At 52.8% G+C, this 25,164-nt stretch overlaps 1 protein-coding gene across 6 annotated transcripts in view; it reads left to right on the top strand.

Moving 5' to 3' along the window:
* mid2 (midline 2) overlaps positions 1 to 25,164 on the top strand; it is a 133,728-nt gene that overhangs the window by 62,472 nt on the left and 46,092 nt on the right. For 2 of the 6 annotated variants that reach the window (XM_029257401.1, XM_029257398.1), the window contains exons 1-2: positions 1,816 to 2,157; positions 22,134 to 22,867. In XM_029257401.1, the coding sequence (XP_029113234.1) occupies positions 22,190 to 22,867 (678 nt within the window). In that variant the 5' untranslated portion in view covers positions 1,816 to 2,157; positions 22,134 to 22,189. Of the gene's footprint in view, positions 1 to 1,815; positions 2,158 to 22,133; positions 22,868 to 25,164 lie in introns of those variants that run through there. The other 4 variants (XM_029257403.1, XM_029257402.1, XM_029257399.1 and 1 more) reach the window with 3 other exon arrangements.

Genomic DNA, 25,164 nt, shown 5'->3' with positions numbered 1-25,164 from the left:
GCGACTGTCCCAGCTGTCTGGGGGCGTGGCCAGCGGTGTGTTCGGCTTACTAGGAAAGGCCATTTCTCACGGTCCTTCCCCGTCACTGTGTAGGAGAACAATTAATTTTACTAACAGGGTTTTCCTTGCTAAAAAAAAAAAAAAAAAGGGAACAATTAAATACAGGCATTGTCATATTTCCATTAGTGGAGTGCTGTGTTTTAGCCTTTTGTGTTTCTCTCACACACACACATTTGATCTGCGATAGCCTCGCTTGTCTTCAGAATACACTAACTGTGTAAATATAATGGTGTGTGAAATGTAAGGTGGAGTAAATCAATCTGTAGTCTGACTTTTTTTTTTTTTTTTGTCAGCGCTGTCAGGAGTCAGGAAATATTTATACTGACTGTCAAAGAGCCTCCTATTATTTCCAGGATGAAACAGATGTGTACTTGTAGTGTGTGATGGTGTGTATTCTCGGTAGGCGTTCTGAGTTGAACGTTGGGAATGAGCACATTGTCTGGTACCAAGACCTTTCGTCAAGCGGCAGGAATGTAAAAGAGCGCCCCGGTGGCCTGATGGGTGAGGCGTTGGCCTCCTAAGCTTGGCATTGTGTGCTTCAGTCCCACCTGGGTTCAGGGTTTTGAAATATGTCTTGAGACAGCAGGTGGCATAGTGGTGTCAGCTTGTAATTTGAAGGTTTCGTGGCTGAAATCTCCACTCGGTACTCTTGATCAAGGTACCCTGAATCGATATCGTAAAAATACCCTACTGTCATTGTAAAGTTGATTACATGAGATGACAGGCGACGGAAGACATATAACAATAATGTGAATTAATACGAGTTGGCCGCCAACGCTCTGTTGACCGTCTCCTACAGATGCGAACACCAGTAAAAGAAACACGTGACGGGACTGCGGTGATTTATGATTGACGTGTGGAGGATGAGCGCGGTGGAAGTCCTGCGATCTCCTGCCCTGGGGTTATGATTCAGTGGTGAATGGCAGCATCCTACCCTTCATCCACTGCAGAAACTCTTTCAGGTCAAGGAGACTTTTGTTTGCGGATCTCTTCGTATCCACGTGAATTTGTCCCCTGAAATGCAGTGGAAATTAAAACCGTGTGACTGTTTGCTTCATCTGCATTTCCCAGCATGTTTCTGGTTAGCACTGAGGGTTTGGGGGGCATCCTCAGCCTCACTGTCAAGTTAACGTTCCGGTGGGCTTTGTCACCTCAGTCTGGATTGGAGGTTCTAGTGGGCTTCTAAAGATCAGTTTGCACTAGGGATCGCTGGAGGCTTCATCAACCTCAAAGGTGACTGGAGGTTCTGGTGGGCTATGTCAAACTGTTAGGAGTAGGGATTTAGGTGGACTGGAGGTTCTGAAGGGCTTCATCTCTCTCTATGGATTGGAGGTTCTGGGGGGCTTCGCTCTCAATCTGGATTGGAGATTCTGAGGGGCTTTATCACTCTGTATGGATTGGAGGTTGCGGTGGGATTCACCATTCTCGGTCTGGATTGGAGCTGCGGGTGGGATTCACCACTCCCAGTCCGGATTGGAGCTTGTGGTGGGATTCACCATCCTCAATCTGGATTGGAGGTTCTGAGGGGGCTTTATCACTCTGTATGGATTGGAGGTTGCGGTGGGCTTCACCACAATCAATTTGGATTGGAGCTTCTGGTGGGCTTCACCACCCTCAGCCTGGATTGGAGCTTGGTGGGATTCACCACCCTCAGCCTGGATTGGAGCTTCTGGTGGGATTCACCGCTCTCAAATCTGGACCGGAGCTCCTTCTGTTGATTCTCACTACTCTGCCTGAACTGGAGCTTCTCTTCTGTTGAGCTTCGTCACTCTCAGTCCGGAGCGGAAAAAGCATCGTCGGCGCTCGCAGACCCGGCCGCCTCGCTTTTCCACGGGTGGGAGGAGCCGCTTCCTGCGATTGTGCGCTGCCTCATTTTCCCCCCACGACGCGCACACTGACTGCGAGGGAGCCGTCCATGCGCGCAGCCCCGATCCGCGGACTCCGCTCTCCGCTCCGCTGTCCGGACTCCCCGCCTTCAGTCCGCAGCCGTTCGGGCGCCGCGCTCCTTCTCCCCCTCGGCCACCTTTCCGCTCCTTCCTCCGCGCCGCGCCGGACTTCACCATGACAGCAGACAGCGCGCTCGGGCACGTACAGCTGGTACGTAACAGAGAAGGCGCCACCCGCTCTCCGCTCGCGCTCAGTCTGCGTGCGTGCGCTCGCGCCCCGCCGGCTCGCGCTCCGGCTCCGCGGCTCTGTGTCCGCGCGCCTCGGGATGGGGAGGGGAGGGGTGTCCGAGAAGCCTCTCTATGTCTGCACGGTGACCGCGCACACGCTCGCGGTTGATGATGATGAACGGGGGGGAATTCGTTCGGTCGCGGTTGTGTGTCTTCGTGTGTGTGTGTGTGTCGGCGTTTACACCATGTTTGGGCGCCGGCGGTCACTCAGTTCGCAAAGCGGACAACTTTTCCTGGATCCGCACTGGACCGTGGCCGCCTGCCTTGGCTCCGCCGAGAGGGGCTGCCGGCTGCTGGCGGCACCGTACCGTGGTAAACGCGCGGTGTCTGCGCGCGCTTTAGGCTTAGGGCTCGTCGTTAATGACAGCGCGTTGACGTGCGGTCGCGAGATGGGCATACGCGCACGGCCGTCGTGTGTCACGCGAGCGCCACTGCTGCTTCCGCGTCCTCGCGTTCCCCTTCGCGCACCTGTTTATTGTTTTACTGCCTGTGTGTGTGTGTGTGTGTGTGTGAGCCGCAGTGTGCTGTGAAGGGCGACTGGAGCGTGTGACACACTGTCGTGTCGGGAGAGAAGCCCGACGGCTCGTTAGGAAACGCGTTTCCTCACACCTTTTTTGCGGCTTCGCCGCGACACAAACGCACACACACGCGCGCGCGCGCGCCCCACTCCTGTGTGCGTCGCGGCGAAAAGGTGTGCAAAAACGCGTGAGAGAGAGAGAGGAAAAACGCGTAACGTAAACTTGGGCTGTACCCGACACTCTTCAGTTCTGTTGTCAAGTCAAGTGTGTCGCAGGAGCGTCTCTCAGAAACAAGTGCGTTGTAACAATAATAATAGTAATAGTCGGTGCGACACAGTCTGTGCCCCCCGCTGAGGTCCTCACAGGGTAAACAGAGTAAAGGGGTTTCGCACTTCGCCCGGTAACACTGGTAGTGTACGGTACTTTACACTGTTGTGCGGAGTGTGAACGAGGGGAAAACCGGGAGTGGGCGGAAGGGGGAGGGGGGAAGGGGTTCCCGGACATAACAGTACTTTTTCACCCCCCTCCACTTGCTCTTTAACCTCGTTTCTACCATGTGTTCGAGCCGCGTCATCATCTCCTCCTCCTTTCTGACGCTTTTCTCCCAAGCGGCTGACACTTATTTACCCCTTTACACCGCTGGGTCATTATTTTACCGGAGTGCTTTAGGCTAAGTGCCAGTATCTTGCTCAAGGGTAGCCCGCTGCAGCTGGGATTCGAACCTGTGCCCTTTGGGTGCAAAGGCAGCGGCTCCGAGTCCTTTTCTAAGAGCTGTGCCCTTACAGTGCCTACAGTGCATAGTGCGGGACAGTGTAAAAACAGGGTACAGTACTGCGCTCTTTCCCTCTGCACCCCCCCCTTTGTAATGTGCACTTCGGTAACAGTCGCGCGGGAGGAGTAAAACCTCATTTTCTCAACTGTTTGCAAACTATTTTTTATAGCTCTTTAAAGGTTGCAGATGTATTCTTAATAATAATAATAATAATAATAATAAAGTGATGGTGATATAATAAATGATTATTGCACAAATCATGCCAAAGAGTTTACAGACAAAAGTTTTAAAAAACCATATGTAATACAACATACAATTTAGTAAAATGGTTCATTTGTAAATTGCATATTATTGTTTTTTTTATTATTATTATTATTATGACAAAAGTAGAACTTAGCTCTGAAGAGGACTCAGATCCTGGTTATTATTAATTATACTTAAATTAACAACTTAATACCAGGTCTTGTAAGTAATAGAAGTGTAAAATATATGGGATATATCATGTTACAATATAAAATGTGCAACATTCACATTTTATGTGTACATATTATGTGTGTTAATGTGCAGTACAGTAGTTTTGATAGAACTCCGTTGGAACTTGTCAACCTGTTTGTGCCAACGCCTCTGATGTTGCCCTCTGCCCGTTCGCTTTAATGGCTGTTGGGATGAGCTGCACGATGAATGGGCAGGCTTCTCTTTTACCGCGTTTACTGCGTCGTGGTCCTCCGCAGCCCCCGAACGAAGGGAAGAGCGCGTAAAGGCCGAGCGGCGTTGGAGGCGAGCCGTGTCGGCGCACTGCAGCCCCGGGCTTGTCCCGCGATGCCTCGGCTGCCCGTCTGCAAGGGTCAGGCCTCTTCATCCGCGGGGGGGGGGGGTCAGGTCATCGGTGAGGGCGCGGCGCTCGTCCTCCCTCTCCGACCCTAAAGGGAAGGGTCTGGATCAAAGTGCTCGCCCCACCCCCGGTCCCCGTGCCTCTCCTCGGACTGCTGCTGTCGTGGCTCAGCGCTTCTCCCGATCGCGTCACGCCGTCCCCAGGGACCGACGGCTCGGACCCGGGCCGCGGGGGGGCCCGTCCTCTCGAGCCTCGACGCACGTTTAGGTATTCGCCTTAACAGCATCCCGTTATGGCGGCGCTCGGAGATGACGGGAAAGCGCGCCGTCCGCTCTCCAGCTTGGCGTGACTTCACTCTGAGCTGTTCCTCCACGAGAGTAGCGCTCAGAATTCGGGCCATGTTCACAAAGGAAGCGCTTCGCACACAGCGCTGCTGACTGCGTGCGTCTGTGTGTGTGCGTGCGTGTAGTCGGGGAGCACTGAGAAATACCAAAAAGTTGAACTTTCTTTTTTTTTTTTTGTTGTTTTAAAGTTTAAGCTTGGGTTTGCCTTAGTTGTTTTTTTTAAAAAAAAATTGGATCTGTGACTGTTGCTGACACCACGGTGTTGTTTGGCTCCAGGGTTGTGCAGTAGTTCTCTGATGTAAAATGGGAGTAAAGTAATCTGTGCTGTGCTCTATACATGCGATTCATTTAGCTGGCACTCTTCTCTAAATATTATCTATCTTATAGATGCATCCTTAATATCACATTTGTGCTGGGGGGGCGGGGATTCACTGATCCTGTCTGTCTTGCAATTCAGAGTACGTACCCTGATCAAGGGTACGACAGCGGGATTCGAACCCGGGTCCTTCCGGCGAGAGGCGATGGCTGTACACACTGCACTGCCCTCTGACTCACATACGCTGTACAAATGGTTATTACCAAACTCGTGGAAACTTGGGTATGTGGGATATGGTAATCGGTTACCGGCAAGAAAACCTTATTATTATTATTATTGTTTTCTTTTTTTGTTCCTATTTAAGGCAGCGATTTGGTGGGTGACACCGTCTTCTTTAAGCGGTTTGTAGGGTTTCCTGGCGTTCCTCTTTGAAAGGAAGAGCTGCGAGGCTTTTTAGGCAGCAAAGGCTTTCTCTTGTTTGGATCTAAACAGCACAATAGTCTCGGGTGAGTCTTCCTGCGCACTATTGATGTTGTCGGTCCCCGTGGGCCAGCCTTGCGTGCGCGCGCTCCGCATTCTGCACAGTAATAAATTAGTGTCATGCATTATGAATCGCTTTCCCTCCCTGAGATGTTAATTAATTTCGGTCGCACCCAAGGCAGGAATCGCGGAAACGCGCCCACCGAGATGTCGCGGGCTCGCCGTCGCCTCGGCCCGTGCCCTTCGCCTCGCCGTGCCACGCGCGCAGGACTCGAAAGGCCGACGTCAGCGTGACGACGGCGTGACGCAGTTAGAGGAGCCCTCCGTGGCGGAAGTGCGCGATGAGCAATGGAACCGGAGCGGGAGAGAGGGCCCGCCGGGGGCGTCTGTCACGCTGCAGCTCATCCTGTCCTTCCGATGGAAGAGTTTCAGGGAGATCCCCTCAGCTGCTGCGCCCCCTCCTGGCACTGGGAAGAGGTGACCGCGGGGCTCTGATTCGCAAGCTCACCTGCCACCTCTCCACAGATGAGCGATGAGGACCGCAGTAAAGGTGACAACCCCCCCCACTGGTATGACCTTCGCCCAATTCCACCAGCGCTGGTGCACATGTCCCAAAGGTGTGCGCTCCGTGATTCAGCCTCTTTCTCAAACGCGCTCTGACACGCTAAGCAGGGTTTCCGAACCCTAAGCGAAGCCTCGGGATCGGTTCTTGAGAAATACGGCAGCAAGCGGTCCACCGACCTGCCGCATCCCCCGGGAAGTGCTGCTCTGCTCTGCCCTTCAGCACGACATTTATTCTCCATATCAAAGTATGTAAATATGAAGGCTAATCGTAACCAGCAGGCTGACAAGCGCGCTCTAATGGCGCGGTGAAGGGAAGGCATCGGGTCACGTACGCGCAGGGGTTCCGTCCCAGCTGCCGCGAGGCCGTTCCGTCCCCTCTGTACGATACGCGCGCTTTCCTTACGCCGCTCGACTTCGGCGGTTCATGTTCCGATTTCATACACCGGCATGAATAATTGAACAGACAGATTACGTGTAACGCGAACTCGTGCCATGGTGTGATTCTTACTGAGCCGTGCCTGGCGCTGTATTGACGGGGCGTCTCCGGGTGACTGCGATCTCCGCTCCGGTTCCGTTTATGCGGTCAGGCGCGGCGCAGGTTCGCTCCACGGCAGCCGGCCTACTTCCCGTCAGGCCGTCAGATTGACGGACGGCTCCGATGCTTTTCTCGCTGCGACCCCGAGGGTGGGAGCGAACGCAGCTGTGCTTCCGGCCCGCCCGTCTCCGCTTCCCGCAATCCCGCGCGGCGAGGGACTCGTCGGCACCGTCCCACGGGCACGTGGTCCACCCAAAAGCTGCTGAGGCATGTTTTCCACACCAGCTGCGGGGCGGGGTAGCGCCGTCAGGCCTGCGCAGGCTCCTGTGAGCAGACGAACCCACAACACCAGCGGTAGTGTCTCGCGGTGCCTCGTAGAGCCTCGCGCCCTACAACTGTCAACACATGCTTATGCAAATATATTTTGACTCCAGAAACAGGGTGGGAGGTGGCTGCCTGTGCGAAATGCTGGCTGTGGTACGAAGAGGGTTTGCGCAGGAAAGTCCGAGAACAGCTCGCTTAAATTTGTAAGCCTGACCCTAAATTTAAAGAGAAAACACCTATAAGCACAATCCCTTCGCATGAGTGTTATTCCACTTTGGAAGGTTAATACGTAAACTGAAATGCATGAATTTAATATCGGAAAATATTAAACTGCGAAAAATGCAGAAATGGAAAATTATGTAAAAGAAACCCGGTGTCCCTTCTCTATAGCGTAAACATTTGCATCCCACTGTGTACAGCAGTCAGAAAGGCTGTAAAATAAATTTCAATCTGTGGCTGTACATTAGTGCTGATGGGACATGCAGTGAGGATGCACGTATGGAGAGCGCCAGCAGAACAGGGTCCCGCACGGAAAAATCCCGTAAAATCGACATATCGCGCGGCTGAACTTGCACCTACATCTTTGTCGCTCTTAATCGCCCTTTGTGTTCATATTTCAAGCAGAGCGACGTCGCGGAGGCTTCGCCGTCAGCTGTCGTGTCGGTGGCAAACGTAGCGCAGATGCACCATCGCAGCCCGGCACCGCGGTATCTGAGGCGTTCGTGTTTTTTCCCCCGTCTGCCGAGGAAGCGCGGGTCTGTTTGATGAGCGAAGCAGATAGAGGGCGGCGCTCTCCCGTGGGCTGCCGTCGTTTCCTCCAAATGGGGCGTCGAGGGCCATAAAGCACATGCGAGCAATGTCTCTGTTTGCAAGCGTGGCCTCGCCGTGTCGAACCGGTGCTGCATGGGTTACTGTGTCGCGCTCCGTCTCGCCCCCTCTAATTTCAGAATGTGCAGCGGGTCTGTGCGAATCCCGATGTACGTTAGCGCAGGTCAGCTTGGTGTGGGTCCTCCCCCGAACTGTCCTTGTCCCCCCCCCCGAACTGTCCCCCCCCCCCCCCCGAACATGTCCCTCGCCTCATTCCCACTTCTGTTTGTTTTGGAATGCGGTTAACGCATTTCACGTGTTCCGTCTTGTCGGCCTCTTCCTGTTTGTCTTGCTCCGGCCCTCCGCGGCGCTGATGCCGAACGGTTTGCTTAATGAATCGGCTCTTTCTTCCTTAATTGACTTATTTGTGTTTCGCCGAACAATGGCGCCATTGTGTCCCGGGCCCGGGAGCGTGTGAACGCCGGCGGGTCCGAGCCGATCCGCGCCCCGACGTGTTCCCGAGCGCTCCGCGGACGGGCCTCCTCGACGAGCCCGGTCCGCGCTTCTGCCAAACGGCTCGGTTTCGCCGTCGTCGACCTTCGCTCTTTCTAGATCGATCTTCCCTTCAGCGTGCACCAAGCTGTTGAATGCGCAGAAAATACCCCCTCGAGAGTCCCGGTGTCCCGTCCTCTCAGTTAAGTGCGCTTTCATTTCCCTTCAGTTGTCTTGGCTCGTAATATTTACATTGCCGGAGCTCGAGGGGAACGCATTATCATAACAACTATAAATATGATGGAAGTCTTACCGGTGCTGTTTAAAGCGCTACTCGCCGCGGTCAAAGTTGTTTCTTTCAGCTGAACCGCGAGTTAATAAAATTTGCTGCGCTTCACTGGCACGGTTACTACGGAAATTATCGAAACACGGGGGAAAACAAAAGGAAATAGGAGTCTTTATACATAAAGCCTTGTTTCATATTATGTTACGTAATATTGTTGCTTATAGTTGCTGCCAGCTGTGAACGTGAAGTTCTCTCTCTCTCTTTCTCGCCCGCTCCCTCGCGTGTGTGTCCTGTTTACACAGGTTAGTCACCGCGCTACCTGTGTGCTGAGGTGTCATGTGGCTTGACGTCCTTCCTCTGCAGCCGCGTCTCAGCCAGTCCTTCGGCGCCCCGTGTTCGCTCTTCCTACCCGGACCCCTCGACCCCCGTGGATGGAGGGATTGTCAAAGGCACGTCTGACGCTCGTGTCGGGGGGAGCGCCGATGAGCCGTCCGCGCAGGGTCCGCTTCGAAGCGCCGCTTCCTTTCCAGCCTGTCCGGAGCGCTCCGTAAATAAGCGGCAGGTAATTTCCCTGCCTAGTTGATCTCTCCGGCTCCGTTTCCCTCCTCCCGCGACACGGTGCGCGAGGCAGCACTTTGCCGGTTACTGTAATTTACCTGTGGAGTACGACAGAAAACAAGGTGTCACCCGCAGACTTCCCAAGTCGGACAGTTGAGGAGACGCAGATAATTAATTTAATTTCTTTAGCGAGCGCCCTGTGCCCGGTCGTACACGCTGACCCCGTACTCCCGCTGTCTGATGGGGAAAAAAAAACGCATCTGCCGTCATTGGCGTCGCCGCTGATCCCCCCCCACTTTGCTAGTTGCGAATCGTTCGGTGCTTTACGGCTGCGGTGTTCGCTCGTCTCTCGCCTCCTTTGGCTCCTCAAAATACAGCGGCCTTCTGCGTCGCCGTTGTTCGCAGGACAGGCCTTACGACGTGCGTGTGGATTTTTGCCTTGCAGAAACGGGCGGAGAGCCATGTGCCGGTGTGTCACGTTAATTGGGGCCTACGGAGACGTTTCGTTCACCGAAATGGGAGTGTGCCACGATGCCAGAAAAATATCCTTCATCTTGTAAGTGATGTCTCGTGCTCGTGTGTTCGGAGATGCTAATCCGCAGCGATATCCTTTGGCTTGGGGGACCTGGAGAGGTGTCGGCTCTTATTGTGGCGCGCCGCTCTCGGCCGCGCTGCCAGTACCTTTTCCCGCTTGTTTTCCTTTCGTCTCCGCCGTGGCAAGTGCAGGTGTGCGGGAAAGTTCCCCGTTCCCGGTCCACGCCGCGCCAGCGGGCACGTCGAGCGCTGCTGTAATGAGCCTGCCGGCCTTCGCGGCGGCGGCCGCCGTCCTCGGGACGCATTTCTGGACGCCGAGCCGCGTACGCTTGGCTTTTCGAGGGAGCGAGGCCTTCCAGGAAAGGCCCCTCTAGGCGCGAGGAAAACAATGGCCTCCGCTCCCGGGAGGAAATGCCGTGCATTTTTTGCTTTGTTTGCCGTGGACGGAGGGGGCTATTTATAACTCAGGACAGGAGCCTCGCCCTAGGGGTCAGGAGTAGGCGAACTCCACCCCGTTCACCATCCCTCTTTCCCCCCGGGGGGGCCCAACGTGTCTTGCGGCGAGGCCAAAGCACACCCGCCGGGCAGCTGCTGCTTTCGTAAGGGCTTCCGCCGTCCCCGTGACCATCGGACGAGCTGGCGGATCGCCTCCATGTCGACCTCTGACTTCGGGGGTCGGGGCCTCCCGACACCGCCGTCACCCGTAAGCACATCCCTGAAGGTGTTGGCGCTGACAGTGAAGTGCAGCGCCGCCCTGGGAATCGGTCCTCGCAGTCTTCAATTATTAAATCAGACTCGTCTTTTTCCTCCTCTTTCCCGTTTCCCCTTCAAACAGACTTTGTGCCTGTGCTGTCGACGCACATCTGAGAGGCTTCCCTGCGGAGCTTCGCGTTCGCGCCTCTGTAGAGCCCCGCTCGGCGCGTCTGACATCACCGCGGGCCTCAGCCGGAGGCCGGCGTCCCCCCCGTCGCAGTAAGCCTCAGACCGGGCCCCCGTACCCGTATACCCCCCCCTTTGAGTCCCGCTTATCGCTCATTTCCGGCAACATGGGAGCAAGGAAAGAATTAGCGTGCATTTTGGAAGCGAGCGAAGCGCGGCTTGCCGTGCCAGGTGCCGAGGCGGGCCGGCCGCGTGGGCTCGTGTTGCGGGTAAATAAAAGAGGCGAGAAGAAACGGGCTGGCAGGAGGGCCCGCCCAGACGCTGGACCTTGGACGGGAGTCGCAAGCTGCCAGGCGGTCGATTCAGCCCTGGCCAGAGGAACATCACAGGTTCTCTGCCTCGCGTTTCATATGCTAATGAGGCTCCTGCCGTTTGAAAGCGGAGGCGGCGTGCTCGGGTTGACGCTGCGTTTGGACTGCAAGTTCTCTTGGGAAATCCGACCCGCTGGAATTCCGCACGGCTCAGGGACGTCCCCTGGGCGCACGAGTGCTGCCCGGTCTTTCCGGTCGAGCTCCCGTTGAGGGCGCCGGTGCCCGAACGGGGAAGGAGGGAAGGGGCGGTTGGGGGTTGGGGGTGCAGACCGCCGCGTCGCGGATCCCCCGCTGCAGGAATCTCGTCAGGCAACTCTCGTCGTGACTCGCGGAACGCTTTCTTTTCTCCCGAGGGGCTGCACGAAATTAGCATATTGATAGGAAGCGGCGTCCAAAGGTGCGTCCGGAATACCTCATTAGCGGAGCGGCGCGCGCTCCGGGTTCACACTTTAGGTGAGTCCAAATTGAAACACAAGATTAAAAATTAAGTTGTGTCAGCACAAGAGGGTGTTTACGGAGAGGGGGCGCAAACGCATTTCCTGCTGCCGCGGCAATTCATCGATGACGGGCGTAGCATGTAAACAGTGGATTAATGCGCGGCCGTTGAAATAGTAAATACGCAAAAAAAATATACCGTAAATAAACGGCATACGGAAAGTGTAAGTGGAGCTCGTTTTAAATTTGACGAGCACTCGGTGAGAAATAGAGTACCTTAAGAATTTTCAATTGGGCAACTTTTATTTGTATTAAAATTGCTTTTATGATTCATTTTGCAATGCAAAGAGAACTTTAGTGTGTTTGCACACACACACCTCAATCGTATTGCCTATAATATTGTGTCCTACCTCTGTTGCCAGTAGAAATTATACAGATGTACTGGATAGAGAAGGAAAACGCAAACCCAGAGAAGGACATAACCAAAGTGAAGGGCGAAGGGATACGGTAGTCATCCCGATAGCGCTCGATACAGCCGTGCCTCGGAGGATCCGAAAAAACGCGGCCTAGTCTTCGCCGAAATTATCGCGCGTTCTAGTATTGACTTCCTTTCCGCTCTTCGGGAAAAGCACATCTTCATGAGGGCGGCTTTCAGTGTGCGCAGACGAGGACGAAGTAAGCTGTATACTAAAGTTTTTTTTGAGTTGGAGTGTGTGTGTGTCACTGGAAAGTGGTAGGGGACTAGCTGTGATTGCTAACGAGTGCCGACATCCTTCCGCCAAATCCTTGTAAGCGTGCCGCACCACCGCGGTGTCGGCGTGACCGTGTCCGTGCGCCCCGGTTCGAGGACCCGCTCGAGCCTCCCGGTCCAGGGGCGAGCGGGCCGCGGCGCAGCGCCTTGCCGTGGCCGTGTCAGAGGCACCCGGCCAGGCTGCGGGGAAGTGACACTCTCGGCTCTCCCCACCTTTCCTGCACCTGCGCTCCTATAAGCCCCGCTAAATTTCTTATGAGATTGCGCGCTGGGTTTTATTCCAGTTTTGTTCTCACCAGAGCTAATGCACATCAATAATAAAGTGCGACTGGGTGAGCGGGGAAGATGGCAGCCGCCTGTTGTGTGGCGCCGAGATAAGACACTGCGCTCGCTAAGAGCATTAGGGAAATAAAAAGGTGTTTGCAGGTATCGACTTTGTTGGGCTCTGTGCGCACGCTGCTGGACTCGGGCCGCTGGGAAACGCACGTAATTGAAATGACAACACGGGACTCGTCGTCGGTGCCGCCGCGCAAAGTCATCCTTGAAATGAAAGCGACGGGAGGGGGACTTCTGAAGGTCGATCTTCCGTGAGCGCCGTCGCGTCCCGGCGATGCGGCCCTTTGTTTGCCGCCTTTTAATTGTTCCTCGTTCGCGGTGTGCGCCATTGCCGCGCTATTTTTTCGTTTGTTTTTTTACCGTTAACCTCGTATAGCGTCGCAAAAAGCGTGCGCTTCGAAGTGCGCTACGTGCGAGACGCCGCTCTCGTTTAACCGAGCGCGGAGAGGCTGTCGCTCGGCCACGTTCTCGAACGTCCCCGTCATCCGATCGGCGAGAAAGCCGAGCCGTGCGCCGCGAAGGGCCCAGCTGTGCTCCTCTTTACATCCCATGAATAGAAATTGCATGTCTGATTTCACCAGCTGATGAGCGGGGATTTGGAGGGAAAAAGCAGTTAGTAGCTAGAAGCCAAACATTTCAGATTTTTTTTTTAATATCCTTAACAACGGACTGTTGGTCTCCCTTCCGAAAACAAGGGAGGTGCACGCAATTAGACAAATTTAATTGCTTTTTTTTTTGCACGTTTTGCATTTCCCTGTTTGCATTATGCAGAGCTGCAGAGAAGTCCGTTTTCTTAACGAGCGATGGCTGGGCGCCCCGCTTCACTGCTAATTGGGCGTTGTCCGTTACCGGGGCCGCACTCCCGCCGCCTTCATCGGCGCTGGGAGCCTCTCGGTCACGCCGTGCCTCGCCCCGCTGTGTGGAAATGCCCCTCGGACAGCCGTCACGGCGATAGCCGGACATCAAACGCGGACTCCGCGGGAGCCCTTGATGCCGGAGCAATTGCACTTGATCTCTTCCTCGAAACGGAGTTTCGCAGTAGGTGATGGGGCTGCGGAGACCCCCTTCGAGGCTGCCGTTAACTTCTCCTTTGGAAGTGCTCGCACCTTCACGTGATGAAGCCTGGGCGGCTTGGTCCTGTTACCTTTTTCATGTAAGAAAGAAGCTAGGTTCCATTTACCTAACTTCGCTCATGTTTTATGGGGGAAGCTCGTAGCGTAGCGGTTAGCGCTGCAGCCTTGGGCTCCGATAGCCGCGAGTTCAAATCCCACCTGCTGCTACTGCTGTAGTACCTTTGAGCAAGGTACGCACCCTCCCTTGCTCCAGTAACGTTACCCTGCCGTATAAATGGGTAAATCGAAATGTCCCGGTGTTCGTCGTACTTGGTATTCAGGTACCAAAAGTACACAAAGAAGGAGCTCCACTAAGACCAATAGTTTCATTGCCTGGAACACCAACGTACAATCTCGCCAAATGGGTAAATAATTGAGGGTCGGGCACAGGGATGATGCCGGGGGGCTTACAGTTATCAGTGCCCGTACGTGGGCTGCAGCAGGTGAGTGGTTCACTCTCCAGGCCTCTCCGTAGTCCCCTTGTGTAACGATGTCTGTTCTAATTGATGTTGTAATTAATGAGCGTTCACTATTCTCTCGATGAATCACACTTCAAATAGTTAAGCTAAAGGCACAAGTTGAGTTGCTTTAATTTTTATTAGTCACAAAATTGTTTTTTTTTTTTTTATTTTTAATACCTAGAGTAGCGTAATTTGAGTCTAGTATTAGTCAGCAAGTAGCGCTGCTGCCTCACAGCTCCTGGGTGGTGCGAGAGGACATGGGTTCGATCCCTGCTCAGTCTGTGTGGAATTTGCATGTTCTCCCCGTGTCTGCGTGGGTTGCCTCCCACACTTCGAGAGAGTGTGTTCCACTGATGTATGGATGAGTGACCCATTGTAAGTAGTGTATCTAGCAGTGTAAGTCACCGCGGTGAATAAGGTGTGTGGGCTGATAACACTACATAGAGTTCATTGGAAGCTGCTTTGGACAGAAGAGTCTGCTAAATAAATATTTATACTGTATAGTATAGTCTCTCTTGCTTCTCAACGAGTTCAACTTGTTCTCGCCCATTGAAATAGTTTGAGTTAAAATTGATTGCTGGTTTACTGTGTTTTTCGAGAAATTACGGAAAATTGTAGAAAAATCCAGTTTACAGCTGCCAGTGCTCAGTAATGTGCAGGTAGCACAGTAATCAGTAATTCGGGATATTTCAGATGCCCCTGCTGGTGCAGTGCTCTTGAGAAAGGCGTCCCACATGGCTCCAGTGAAGTTCCCAGCTGCGTAAAGGGGTCGAAACCTCTAAATGGGTAAAAGGCACGTAAAATCTTTCGAATTTATTTGCTGTTATGACGGGTTAGCTAAAAATTTCAATCTAACAGCAGCGAAGGTGTGAGGAAATTGGTTATTGCTCGTTCGATTGTGTGATTTACTTAACGAATATCTTAGCCAAGACTTTTAATTGTAACAGCTCAGCTAGAAACGTAACCCTTCGTGCGCAAAGGGTCCCCAGGACTGAGAACTGCTGTAATAGGCAAATAAGTAGTTTAATTGGGGAACCGTTGCTGTTCCAAGAGAAAGAAGCCTCCGTTCTAGTCCAGCAATTCCTCATTAACGCCCTTAAGCTCTTGTTCTTGCGGAGACGTTTGAAGGATGTGCGGCGGAAGACGCGTCCAAGGCCGACCTCGCTCGCCGTCCTCCGGCTGCCTTTTGTCGACGTTTCTTTCTCGCCAACAACAATACGCCCACGTCATACAGTCCCACGTCTTTCCCGAATTAGGGTGACCTTAGAACAATAGCACCAAGCCGGAACCGGCCGCACACAACAGCGCTTGTGCCTTTGCTGTTTACGGGCCTGTTTTTTATCGCCATGGCAATGGGAACTCACCTTGTGTTGCATTCCGTGTGTGTGTCTGTAGCGCGAAGGTCTAAATTGGAAAATTGATGGACAGTGCAAAGAGTCCCATTTACCCATATAAATGTGTCTGTAATTGAGAAGAAGAGCGGTTGCTTGGGTTTGACTGGTTGGTGAAGCCCCTCGAGGGTTTTGTATCTGAGTCTCGTTTTTCTTTGTTTTGTTTCGTGTCTTTTTTTTTTTTTTGTCCTCCTCTGCAAGGGTGCTGCTTGGGGTAGAAAGCAGTCAGCTTTTCTGGAAGAACACAAATGTCTGAACGTACACCTCAAGTTGTCCTTGTTTTGGTCTATTTTTATCAATTTGAATTTAAAAAATGTATGTGTAATGTAAGTAATGTGTGTTTTTTTGTTCAAACAAGTGAATTATAGCGTTAAGATACTTACAGTTATACTTATCCATTTATACAGCTCGGTAATTTTACTGCATCAGTTCAGGGTAAGTACCCTGCTCGAGGGCACTAAAGCAGGAGGTGTGACTCCGTCCTTAGGTTGGAAAGTGGCAACTGTAACCGCTACGCCACCTGCTGCCAGATGAATCGGCACCATGTGAAGGGAGCGCTTCTTTCACAGGGTTCTTCCGCATGGGGATCTTGATGGCGTCCTATTTCTGGAGGAGCAGGAGCTGAAGGAGCGGGGTGGCATGGCTCGCTGCTCAGCATCCTCCGCCTTATTGTAAAAATAACCTCCGGGGCACCCCCGCACATCACGCGCCTGCCGTCTTTCTTCCGCCGAAACGCAACCCCCCTCCCGGGCGCTAGATTGGCCCCGTGATTACCGTTCCCTGCGGCGGAGATCAAGTCTCGAGAAAATTACTCAAGTAAAAACTGGGCCGCGAAGGCTGGCGTTCGAAACAATAATTAGAGTAATAAACGTAGGGAGAAGAGCCCCCCGGCCCCCGCTCAGCAGCTGCTCTGGTCCAGCCATGTGGGAACCCCGTGGGTCCCGTTCCCCGCCGCTCAAAGTCCACGTTGTCTACGCGGAGAGACCCGGCAAGGCAGCTCCCTATCAGTGGCTCGCCGATGGAAGACGGACGTCTTAATCTGGGTCCCGACCCAGGCGCGGCCCGTCAGCCAGGGGCTGGGTACTAATGACCGAGCTTAGGCTTCTCTGACAGCTCGGCTCTGAGAGCAAACACTGGCTTTTAGCCTCCGCTCAGGAGTAAACTGCTGATTCCAGGTCAGTGTGTTTGTCTGTCAGCACTTTTTACCCCCCCCCCTCCCGTTCAGTTTTTTTTTTTTTTTCGCCAACTTTGATTTGGAGTGTGTTTTCAACGCTTAAAAGTGAAGTGCTCTGCAGAAAGAAAGGTCTTTCTGAAACATTTAGGCAAGACTGGATCTCGAGTGCTCGCTCGTGGGCTGCTGTTGCTCGGCAGAGATGCTGCGGCCTTCGGCTGACCGGTGGCCACCCCGCCTTAGCTGTGTCTTTCCTGCATCTCCAAGCCCCGAGGTTCTTGAGCAGGTACGGTGTCCTGCTCTGTAGTCACACAAGTTATTATTGTCCCATTATGGTGTAAATATAATTGAAGGAAAAACCGTTCCGCTGGGCTTTTCGCTCGTCACTTTTCCCTGCCATTGTGGAGACGAGGGTAATTGTCATTGTCTCAGAAATGTCACATGATGCTTTGACGCATGGTTTGTGTGCTGAAGGCTGTACTGAGGGCCCTGTGGGACTTTCTCCTTGTTTAGTCTGTGTTGTAAAGAAAGGAACTGAGTGAAACCAGACAGCTCCTTGTTCCAGGTATGTTCCTTCTGCTCTATGGATTTTATTATTGTTATGATTATTATTATTGTTGTTTAGTCTTTGCCAAGGTTAACTTAGAATTTACCTGCTATACAGTGGGTCCTCATCTTATGAACATAATTGGGACCGGAAGTCTGTATGTAATTACATTCATTCGTAAATCCAACAGTTTCGTCAAAATAAAAGGTTAATAATGCAGATGCGCCTCGGATAATTCGTAGAATATGTTTTTTCCTTTAAATAAATAAAGTCAAAAAGCTACAATGAATTAAAACTTGCTGTTTTCATCAGCCACTCCTCCAGTTCAAAGTTGCAGCGGTCCTGAGTCTATCCTATAAATATAGTTTGGGTTTTGGCAAGGGTTACTTTATTGTTTTTAACTTAAAGCAACAAAATATGATAAAACATACCCCATCATCACAAGGTTCTATTTAATGCCAACCACTTTGTCACTTAAGCATGTGCGGTGTTTGTCGGCGTCTGGCCACTTTCAGTTTATCTGTTCAGTCAATGAATGATAATGAGATACTTTGATTTATTTGCTGGCTAGGTTCTGCAAAAGTCTGGAATATACACACTCACACAATGTCTACAAACACTTGTCCTGAGTGGGGTCGTGGCGAACCAGAGCCTAACCCGGCAACACAGGGCGTAAGGCTGAGGGGGGGGGGGGACACACCCAGGACGGGGCACCAGTCCACTGCAAGGCACCCCAAGCAGGACTTGAACCCCAGACCCACCACACAGGGGGCCCCAGCCAAACTCGCTGCACCACCACACTAAGGTCATGGGAGATGTAATTTTTTTTACTAACTTCAAGCTACAATAAAATTAAAACTAATTTAAAATGACAAAAATGACAAAAGTAGGTTATCTCCATGAACTCCTATTTAATTCCAGTGGTTCACATTTCTATCCTACAGATTTTATTGATCCCCAGCACTCAGTTATACTAAACACAGGCTGAAAATACCACGGAAGTGAGTTGAATGGAGGTCCCAGGTACATTTTGCTGTTAGTTATCAACTATTTTAAGAAAAGCAGGTGACCTTCACTCTGCAACAAACAAAAGTGAAAAAGGATAAATGAAGCAAATACAATTTAAATAAACCGACAAGTGTTTTTCCCTTCGAAAATTCATGAATCAAACATTTGTAATACAGGGACCTTGAGTATAACTGGATGATTTTTACTACGCCAGTTCAGGGTAAGTACCTTAATCAAGGACAGTACAGCAGGAGGTTGGATTCAAACCTGGGTTCTTTGACTGCAAGGCCGCGGTTGTAACCAGTACGCCACCTGTTGCCACATTAAAATATGTTTACAGTGGCATAAATCAGAGTTTTTCTTTGTTGCGCAGGAGCTGCTGACTTTACCCGCGCAGCAGGTTCACTCTGGACTGATGCATCGGTCACGAAGATCCTGCGGTGCCGCTCATCTCCAACTCGCAGTTGTGTCATGAAGGCTCTTGACAGGCAGAGCCCAGCCCCAAAATTAATTTGAAGGCGTTCTGCGCAGTGCAGCTCGTACTGTAATTAATTTAAGGCCTCTGTGTGTTTATTTGTGCACGCGCCCGCTGTTTGTCTGTCACGTACTGCATAATGTGTGTCACCTGGCTTGCTCTCGACCACGTGTTTGGGAACCATGGCGCGTTTTTGTCTTCGTCCCTGTCGGTAACGGCCCTCTCGGCACTTGGGAGGGTTTAGGGTGCCGCGTTGCACGATACGTACTTGGATTCGGCTCCTCTGCCCTTAGCCGACCGGCGCCGGCGGCGTCTGTGCAGTCAACGGCTGACCTTTCCCAAGAGCACCTCCGCTTATCTGTTTACGTGGGGGGCGGGGGCCGCCGTTCGGAGGGTGTGGTCTCGAGGCCGAAACGAACCCGTTGGACAGCTTTAGTCACCAAGGTGAGAGAGGACTCGAGGACACAGCCACTTAATGTCAACTGGCCTCATGTTAATAATTGTAAGGATTTATGAATATTTAGGAGGCACGTTTAAATGTGACGGTGTAGAACCCGAAGTCCTTGCCCAGTGTGTGCAAGTGCATACATTGCATCACGGTCCTTTACGTCTTCAGTGCTGATTACCAAATACAGTAATACCTCGCCCTACGTCGCTTCGTGTTGCTAAAAAAGTGTAAAGTCAAATGAAAGAAATTTTAAAATATATTAAAAAATTGTAATCTATAAAATAAATTAAAAGCTTAAAAATAAAAAAAATATTGTCTTATTTACCTGCCGCTCGGCGCCGATAACGTCGAGTTTCGCCGCGTGGCGTCGTTCTTGTTTGCTGCCAGTCGATTCAAACTCCTGTTGGTGTTTGTGCTATTCAGTGTCTCGTTTGCGTTGCATTTGTGACTTTAATATTTGCCCCCATGGCTACGAAGAAAGTTCCTAGTGCTAGCGGTAGTGGTAAGCGTCATGCTGTATCATGGGAAGATAAAGTGGCTATGATAAAACATCATGAAAACGGTGAAAAGCAGCATAGACATCACTCATGTAACACTTTTTTTGGAATTTTTTTCTTTACTTCAGCATTAATTGAAGTGTATACACTTAAGGGGAATACTTATTAGGGGTTTATAGGGGGTCTGAATCGGTTTTTTAGGGGTTATTTCGTTTTCCGACTTAAGTCACGCCCTTTGGAACCAATTAACGACGTTGGGCAAGGTATTACCATAATAATAATCACAGACACACATTTTCTGAACCGCTTGTCCCAGGGAACCGGAGCCTAATCCAGCAACTCGCGGCGTAAAGCTGGAGGGGGAGGGGACACACCCAGGACGGGACACCAGTCCATCACAAGGCACCCCAAGTGGGACTCGAACCCCAGACCCACCAGAGAGCAGGACCCGGTCCAACCCACTACGCCACCGATGATGATAAGGATTTTTGTAGATTCCTCCACATTTCTTCCAGGTTTCTTACCCAGGGTTGAACTCCATATGTAATAAATTCGTTGTGATGGGGTTGTTCAGCACCGAACTTCAAAATTGTGCAGCACTATATTGAGCAGTATGATGATACACCGACCAGTTCGAATTGTGCGGTTCATTACCGTACCTGAGCACGGTTAATGAACTTGCGACGAATGTGGATCTGCTGTCAGGAGGTGTGTCCTGTTCTACGCGCTTCGCTCACATCTTTGCTTTGAGAAGGGACGAGATGGGAGCGTAACTGGATCGGAGCAGCGCCGCGCGGGCCCCCCTTTCCTGTTTCTCAACGCAGAGTCATGCGTGGCTACAGACAGTAAAAGGCGGTAAATGCTGAAGAGAGTTTCCCAAATCAGTGGAGTCTCGAGGGGGAACCAAGTTCGCGGGAGAGAAGATGCCATTTTCACGCAAGAATGAAGGCCCTTAATAGGACTGCATTATCGAGGGGTCATCCTCTTGAATGCCCTTGTCTCTCACACTGATAACTGGGCTTCCCAAAGCGAAACATGAAGGTTAACAGGCTGCCCGCTGAGCAGGGCTTGGGTTCTGGGAAATTGGCCCGTGTGTGTCCGAGGAAAGGGCTGTGTGTTACGCACCGTGGGCACGGGTTCGGGACTTGACGAATTTCTTTTCCGGGGTCCATCAAGGTTCTGATCTGAGCCTCGTATGCCCGGATTAATGGAGGGGGGCTGGGGGCCTGGTAATGCAATTGATAGGTCATTCCAATATATACGTGATTTATTTTATTTTCTTTTTTAGAATCATGTGGACATGATAGTCGTCTTGTTCTGCGTGGATAAAATCTGTTAACAAAAGTGCACTTTATGTTGCGCGCTCCCATTTGTATGCTTGCTCGTCACTTGAAATAGTTATTTTTAAATAAATTGTCCTTAAACTTCCCCGTATCCGACCACCCTTAAGGAGGGAAAAAAAAAACTGGTGCAAAAACCGTGTCGCTTCATTTAAATTTTGCATTTCCTCAAAAAACTGCGTGTTGAGGCACGTGGTTGAAAACCACTCATATTTAAAAACATTTTAAATAGTTTGTGTTTCATTTAGCAGATTCATCGACTGCTTTTTTTTTGCTATTAAAAATGATTGTAATACTCTAATTTCTGAAAAATACTTCTTAAAAATAATATTGATCCGTACTGTCCTTCCCTGATGGTGCCAACTGTATCCGAAGCGTGTTCTGCCGAACCTATGAAAGAGAAGAATTGAATGCAGAAGGGCAGAATATTAATTTATTTTATTTTATTTTTTTTTTTTATTTTATTTAGGGCAGGCCCTTCGCAAGCCTGCGCCCGCCACACTCTACGTGTGGACGCCGTCTCGAGCGGCCTGTGTCATGGTCCCAATTAAACCAGATCAGGGTAAATCAGCTTATATGAGAATTTCGAGTAAACAAGGCTGCCTCCCTCTATATCACCAAAAGCAGGCTTTTCCCCAAGAGGTCCTATTAGCTCGTTAAGCCGCAGCAGAGGCAAGAACGGGGACTGGGTTCCGGTGGCTTACTTCTCACGGCGGCGGTATGGGGGACCTTTAAAGGCGTGTACCGTGTCGCCTACTTCCCGCACCGGCCTCTTTCGGCAGCGGACTTGCGCAGGTCCGATCCGCAAGCGTGCGTCCGGGTCTCGTGTGCGCGCACCTGCGTTTACCCCGGGATCGCGCTGGGGCCGTGCGAAGGAGCCTGTGTGCGTCGGGCCTGCCGGAGTCCCCCCGCCTCCGCCAGAGGCTTCGCGACGCTCACGTCGACCTCCCGACGTCAGCAGTCCCGGCTGCTGTAAAAGAAATGGCGGCGCGTGCCCGAACCGCTGTCTCGCGCCGTGAGCCGAAGCGCGGTCTCGGTTCCGCTGCGTCACCTGGAGAGACGGGGAAAGTTGCGCCTGGTAGGAGACAGCTGTGCTTTGCTGTGATCGTATCCCCGGTCTCCCAGACACCTACAAGTGCGGTGATTGACAGCTGTTGTGCAGCGGTCTGGAATCGCTGTGCGCCCAAGGAGACATCCTTCTCCCCGTATCGGGCGTTTGCGGGGCGTTGAGGACCATAGAGGGCTGTAGGTGCGCCCTGCCCTGCCCTGCCCTGCCCTAGCATGGATACTGATTGGCCAATCTGTTGCTCTGCAGGTTACTGACCAGCTTCTGTGGGATTTGATGTCGCCTCTAGATCGGTCCGACTGAAGATGGATACCCTGGAGTCGGAGCTGACGTGCCCGATCTGCCTGGAGTTGTTTGAGGACCCCCTGCTGCTGCCCTGCGCCCACAGCCTGTGCTTCAACTGCGCTCACCGCATCCTGGTGTCGCACTGCTCCACCAACGAGCCCGTCGAGTCCATCTCCGCCTTCCAGTGCCCCACCTGCCGCTACGTCATCACGCTCAGTCAGCGCGGCCTGGAGGGGCTCAAGCGCAATGTGACCCTGCAGAACATCATCGACCGCTTCCAGAAGGCCTCCCTGAGCGGGCCCAACTCCCCGAGCGAGAGCCGCCGCCAGCGGCCCCACAGCAGCACCGCGCGCAGCAGCCCGGCCAGCGCCATGTCCCTGGAGCGCGTCGGCTGCCAGTTCTGCGAGCAGGACCCGCCGCGGGAGGCGGTCAAGACGTGCGTCACCTGCGAGGTGTCCTACTGCGACCGCTGCCTGCGAGCCACGCACCCCAACAAGAAGCCGTTCACCAGCCACCGGCTCGTCGAACCCGTGCCCGACGCGCACCTGCGCGGCCTCACCTGCCTGGAGCACGAGAACGAGAAGGTGAACATGTACTGCGTCGTGGACGACCAGCTCATCTGCGCCCTGTGCAAGCTGGTGGGCCGCCACCGGGACCACCAGGTGTCTTCGCTGAGCGACCGCTTCGACAAGCTCAAGGTGAGCCGACCGTCCCGCCCCGGCCCGCTGACCGCGAATGCGGACCCCGCACCTTGGGGTCTTGGGGCAGGACCCCAGGGCTGCCTTAGGTGTGCCGCGCATGCCGTGTCGGTGTCCGGTTCTCGGGCCGCTCTCCTCGGACCTCGTTTCCATTTGGCGCGCGCACCTGCTCGGCCCGGTCGAGGGTTCGAGAGTCCTTTCTCGGCAGGGTGCTTTTAAACAAACAGCGCGGAGCGTGAGCCGGCATCTCCGACCGCTCCCGCGCTGTCGGCTCGCGGCGTGCATTTGGAGTCCGCGCACGGCCACCGGTCAGAGTAAATAATCCCCTTAATCTTGCGAAATGGGCCTTTGTCGCAGTGTGGAACGGGCCGCTCTGCGGTGTCTGCGAGGAACCTAATTAACTATGACAGAGACACTCAAGGTCTCGGTGCCAGAGCCTTTCTTTTGCGGAAAATGGTATTAAAATAATTCCGCGCTGTCGGGCCGATACCCCATTCTTCGTATTAAAAAAATGGTTCCGCAGCTGAATAATTACGCCAATAACGGGTAAATAAAGAAGGTAAACGGAGCGATAGCTGTGGTTTCTGTTACCTTTCCGCAGGACTTCAGGCCGGTACGTGCCATTCCCTGAGTCCTGCCGCCGACTAGACATCTTCTTCCTTTCCCCATTTTTTTTGATCGATCACAGTTGTTCAGATCGCGGCCTTTCTTTTTTTTCCCCACTTTCACGATACGGATAGTGCCGCCGAGGACGTTCGAACGGAATGTTCGGGTCGCTCGCTTTGCCCGCTCGTGCCACACGCGCGCGTGTTCCCGCGTCGGCCGGTTGCCGCGTGACGCGAGATCCCGATCGAGCGTGAAAACCATTGTGTTAGCAGATGAGCGTGCTTTGGCAAAGGCCGCGCTCAACGCTGTTTACTCGCCGCGCTGATCCACCGTAAGGCACCCGCTGCTGACTCGGGACAAAAAAACGCCTTCCAAAGGCTCAGTTACTCAAAAGAGCTGAGGCTGTCTTTAAAGTGAGGTCAACCTGGGGCCCAAAGGTCCCGAGCGCTCGGATGCCCGAAAGTCATAGGGGAAGAAGGGCTGCGTCTCTCTGGGTGGAGGCAGATCGCCAGGAAGGGCGCTGACCCCACTTGAACCGTGATGCCCGAGTGACAAATACACAATTTTCACCCTAACCCACTACCACTATTATTAGTAATATTCATATGATTACTTTCAATCAGCCATCTGTACATCAGAGTAATGTAACACACACACACACACACACACACACACACCTTCTGAACCGCTTGTCCCATTCAGGGTTGCAGGGAGCCAGAGCCTAACCTGGCAACACAGGGTGTAAGGCCGGAGGGGGAGGGGACACACCCAGGACGGGACGCCAGTCCATCGCAAGGCACCCCAAGCGGGACTCGAACCCCAGACCCACCAGAGAGAAGGACCCAGTTCAACCCACTGTGCCACCACACCCCGTTTTCACTCACACACACTCTGTGGTAAATTAGAGTCACTACCATACCAATAACGCGTGTCTTTGGAGTGTGGGAGGAAACGAGAGCACCGGCGGGACTGCGGAAACGCCACACAGACCTACGTCCGAATGGGCGGCCCACCGCTCCACCATTGTTCCTGTTATTCTCCTTCATTTATCCATACTTAGAGGGTTAGTGGCAAGGTAACGCACGCTCTTAACAGCCTGCGGCGAAACACTGTTGCAACCAACACTGCTGAGTATAGAAAAATTGATGCATTTAGCAGTTCAGTACCTATTTCTGAGGGGCGGGCTATCAGGTGACACAGCAAAGTCAGCGCTGGGAAACACGGCAGAGGGGGAAGGGCTGTCGCTGTTGAACTACGCCGACCTAAGGCATCTGGCACCTGAGGAGAGGAAAACAAAAAAGGAAACTGGAGAGAAATAAACGCACGGTGGTCGAGGCACCAGCGGGTGCCCACCCCTCCTGTCCATAGTGTCGTGTTCCACGTGCGTCGCTGAACCTGAGAGGTGCGTGCCGAGGGGTCGATGCCGAATCGGCGATCCCTGGTTTCCGGGAGCCACGGCGTCCATTTAGTCCTCGTCTCCGACGCGTCAGTCAAAACATCTGAAAGATGGAACATCATGGAGCATTACATCCTGACCCCGTAACTGCTGCAGAGGAGTAGCGGCGAGCAGCGACCCCAGTCTCCCATCGCTATGTGGTTCTCGTAACAACGGCCCCTCGCGAATGTCGCCCGCGCGACCCTTCGCCGTTGTCCTCCCTCAGCCGCGCTTCGGTGACGCCGGCGCCGGAGCC

Source organism: Scleropages formosus, chromosome 13, assembly GCF_900964775.1.
Source record: "Scleropages formosus chromosome 13, fSclFor1.1, whole genome shotgun sequence".
Taxonomy (NCBI): Eukaryota; Metazoa; Chordata; class Actinopteri; order Osteoglossiformes; family Osteoglossidae; genus Scleropages; species Scleropages formosus.
Note: the sequence above shows the minus strand (reverse complement) of the source record. Positions and strands in the feature narration are given on the sequence as shown.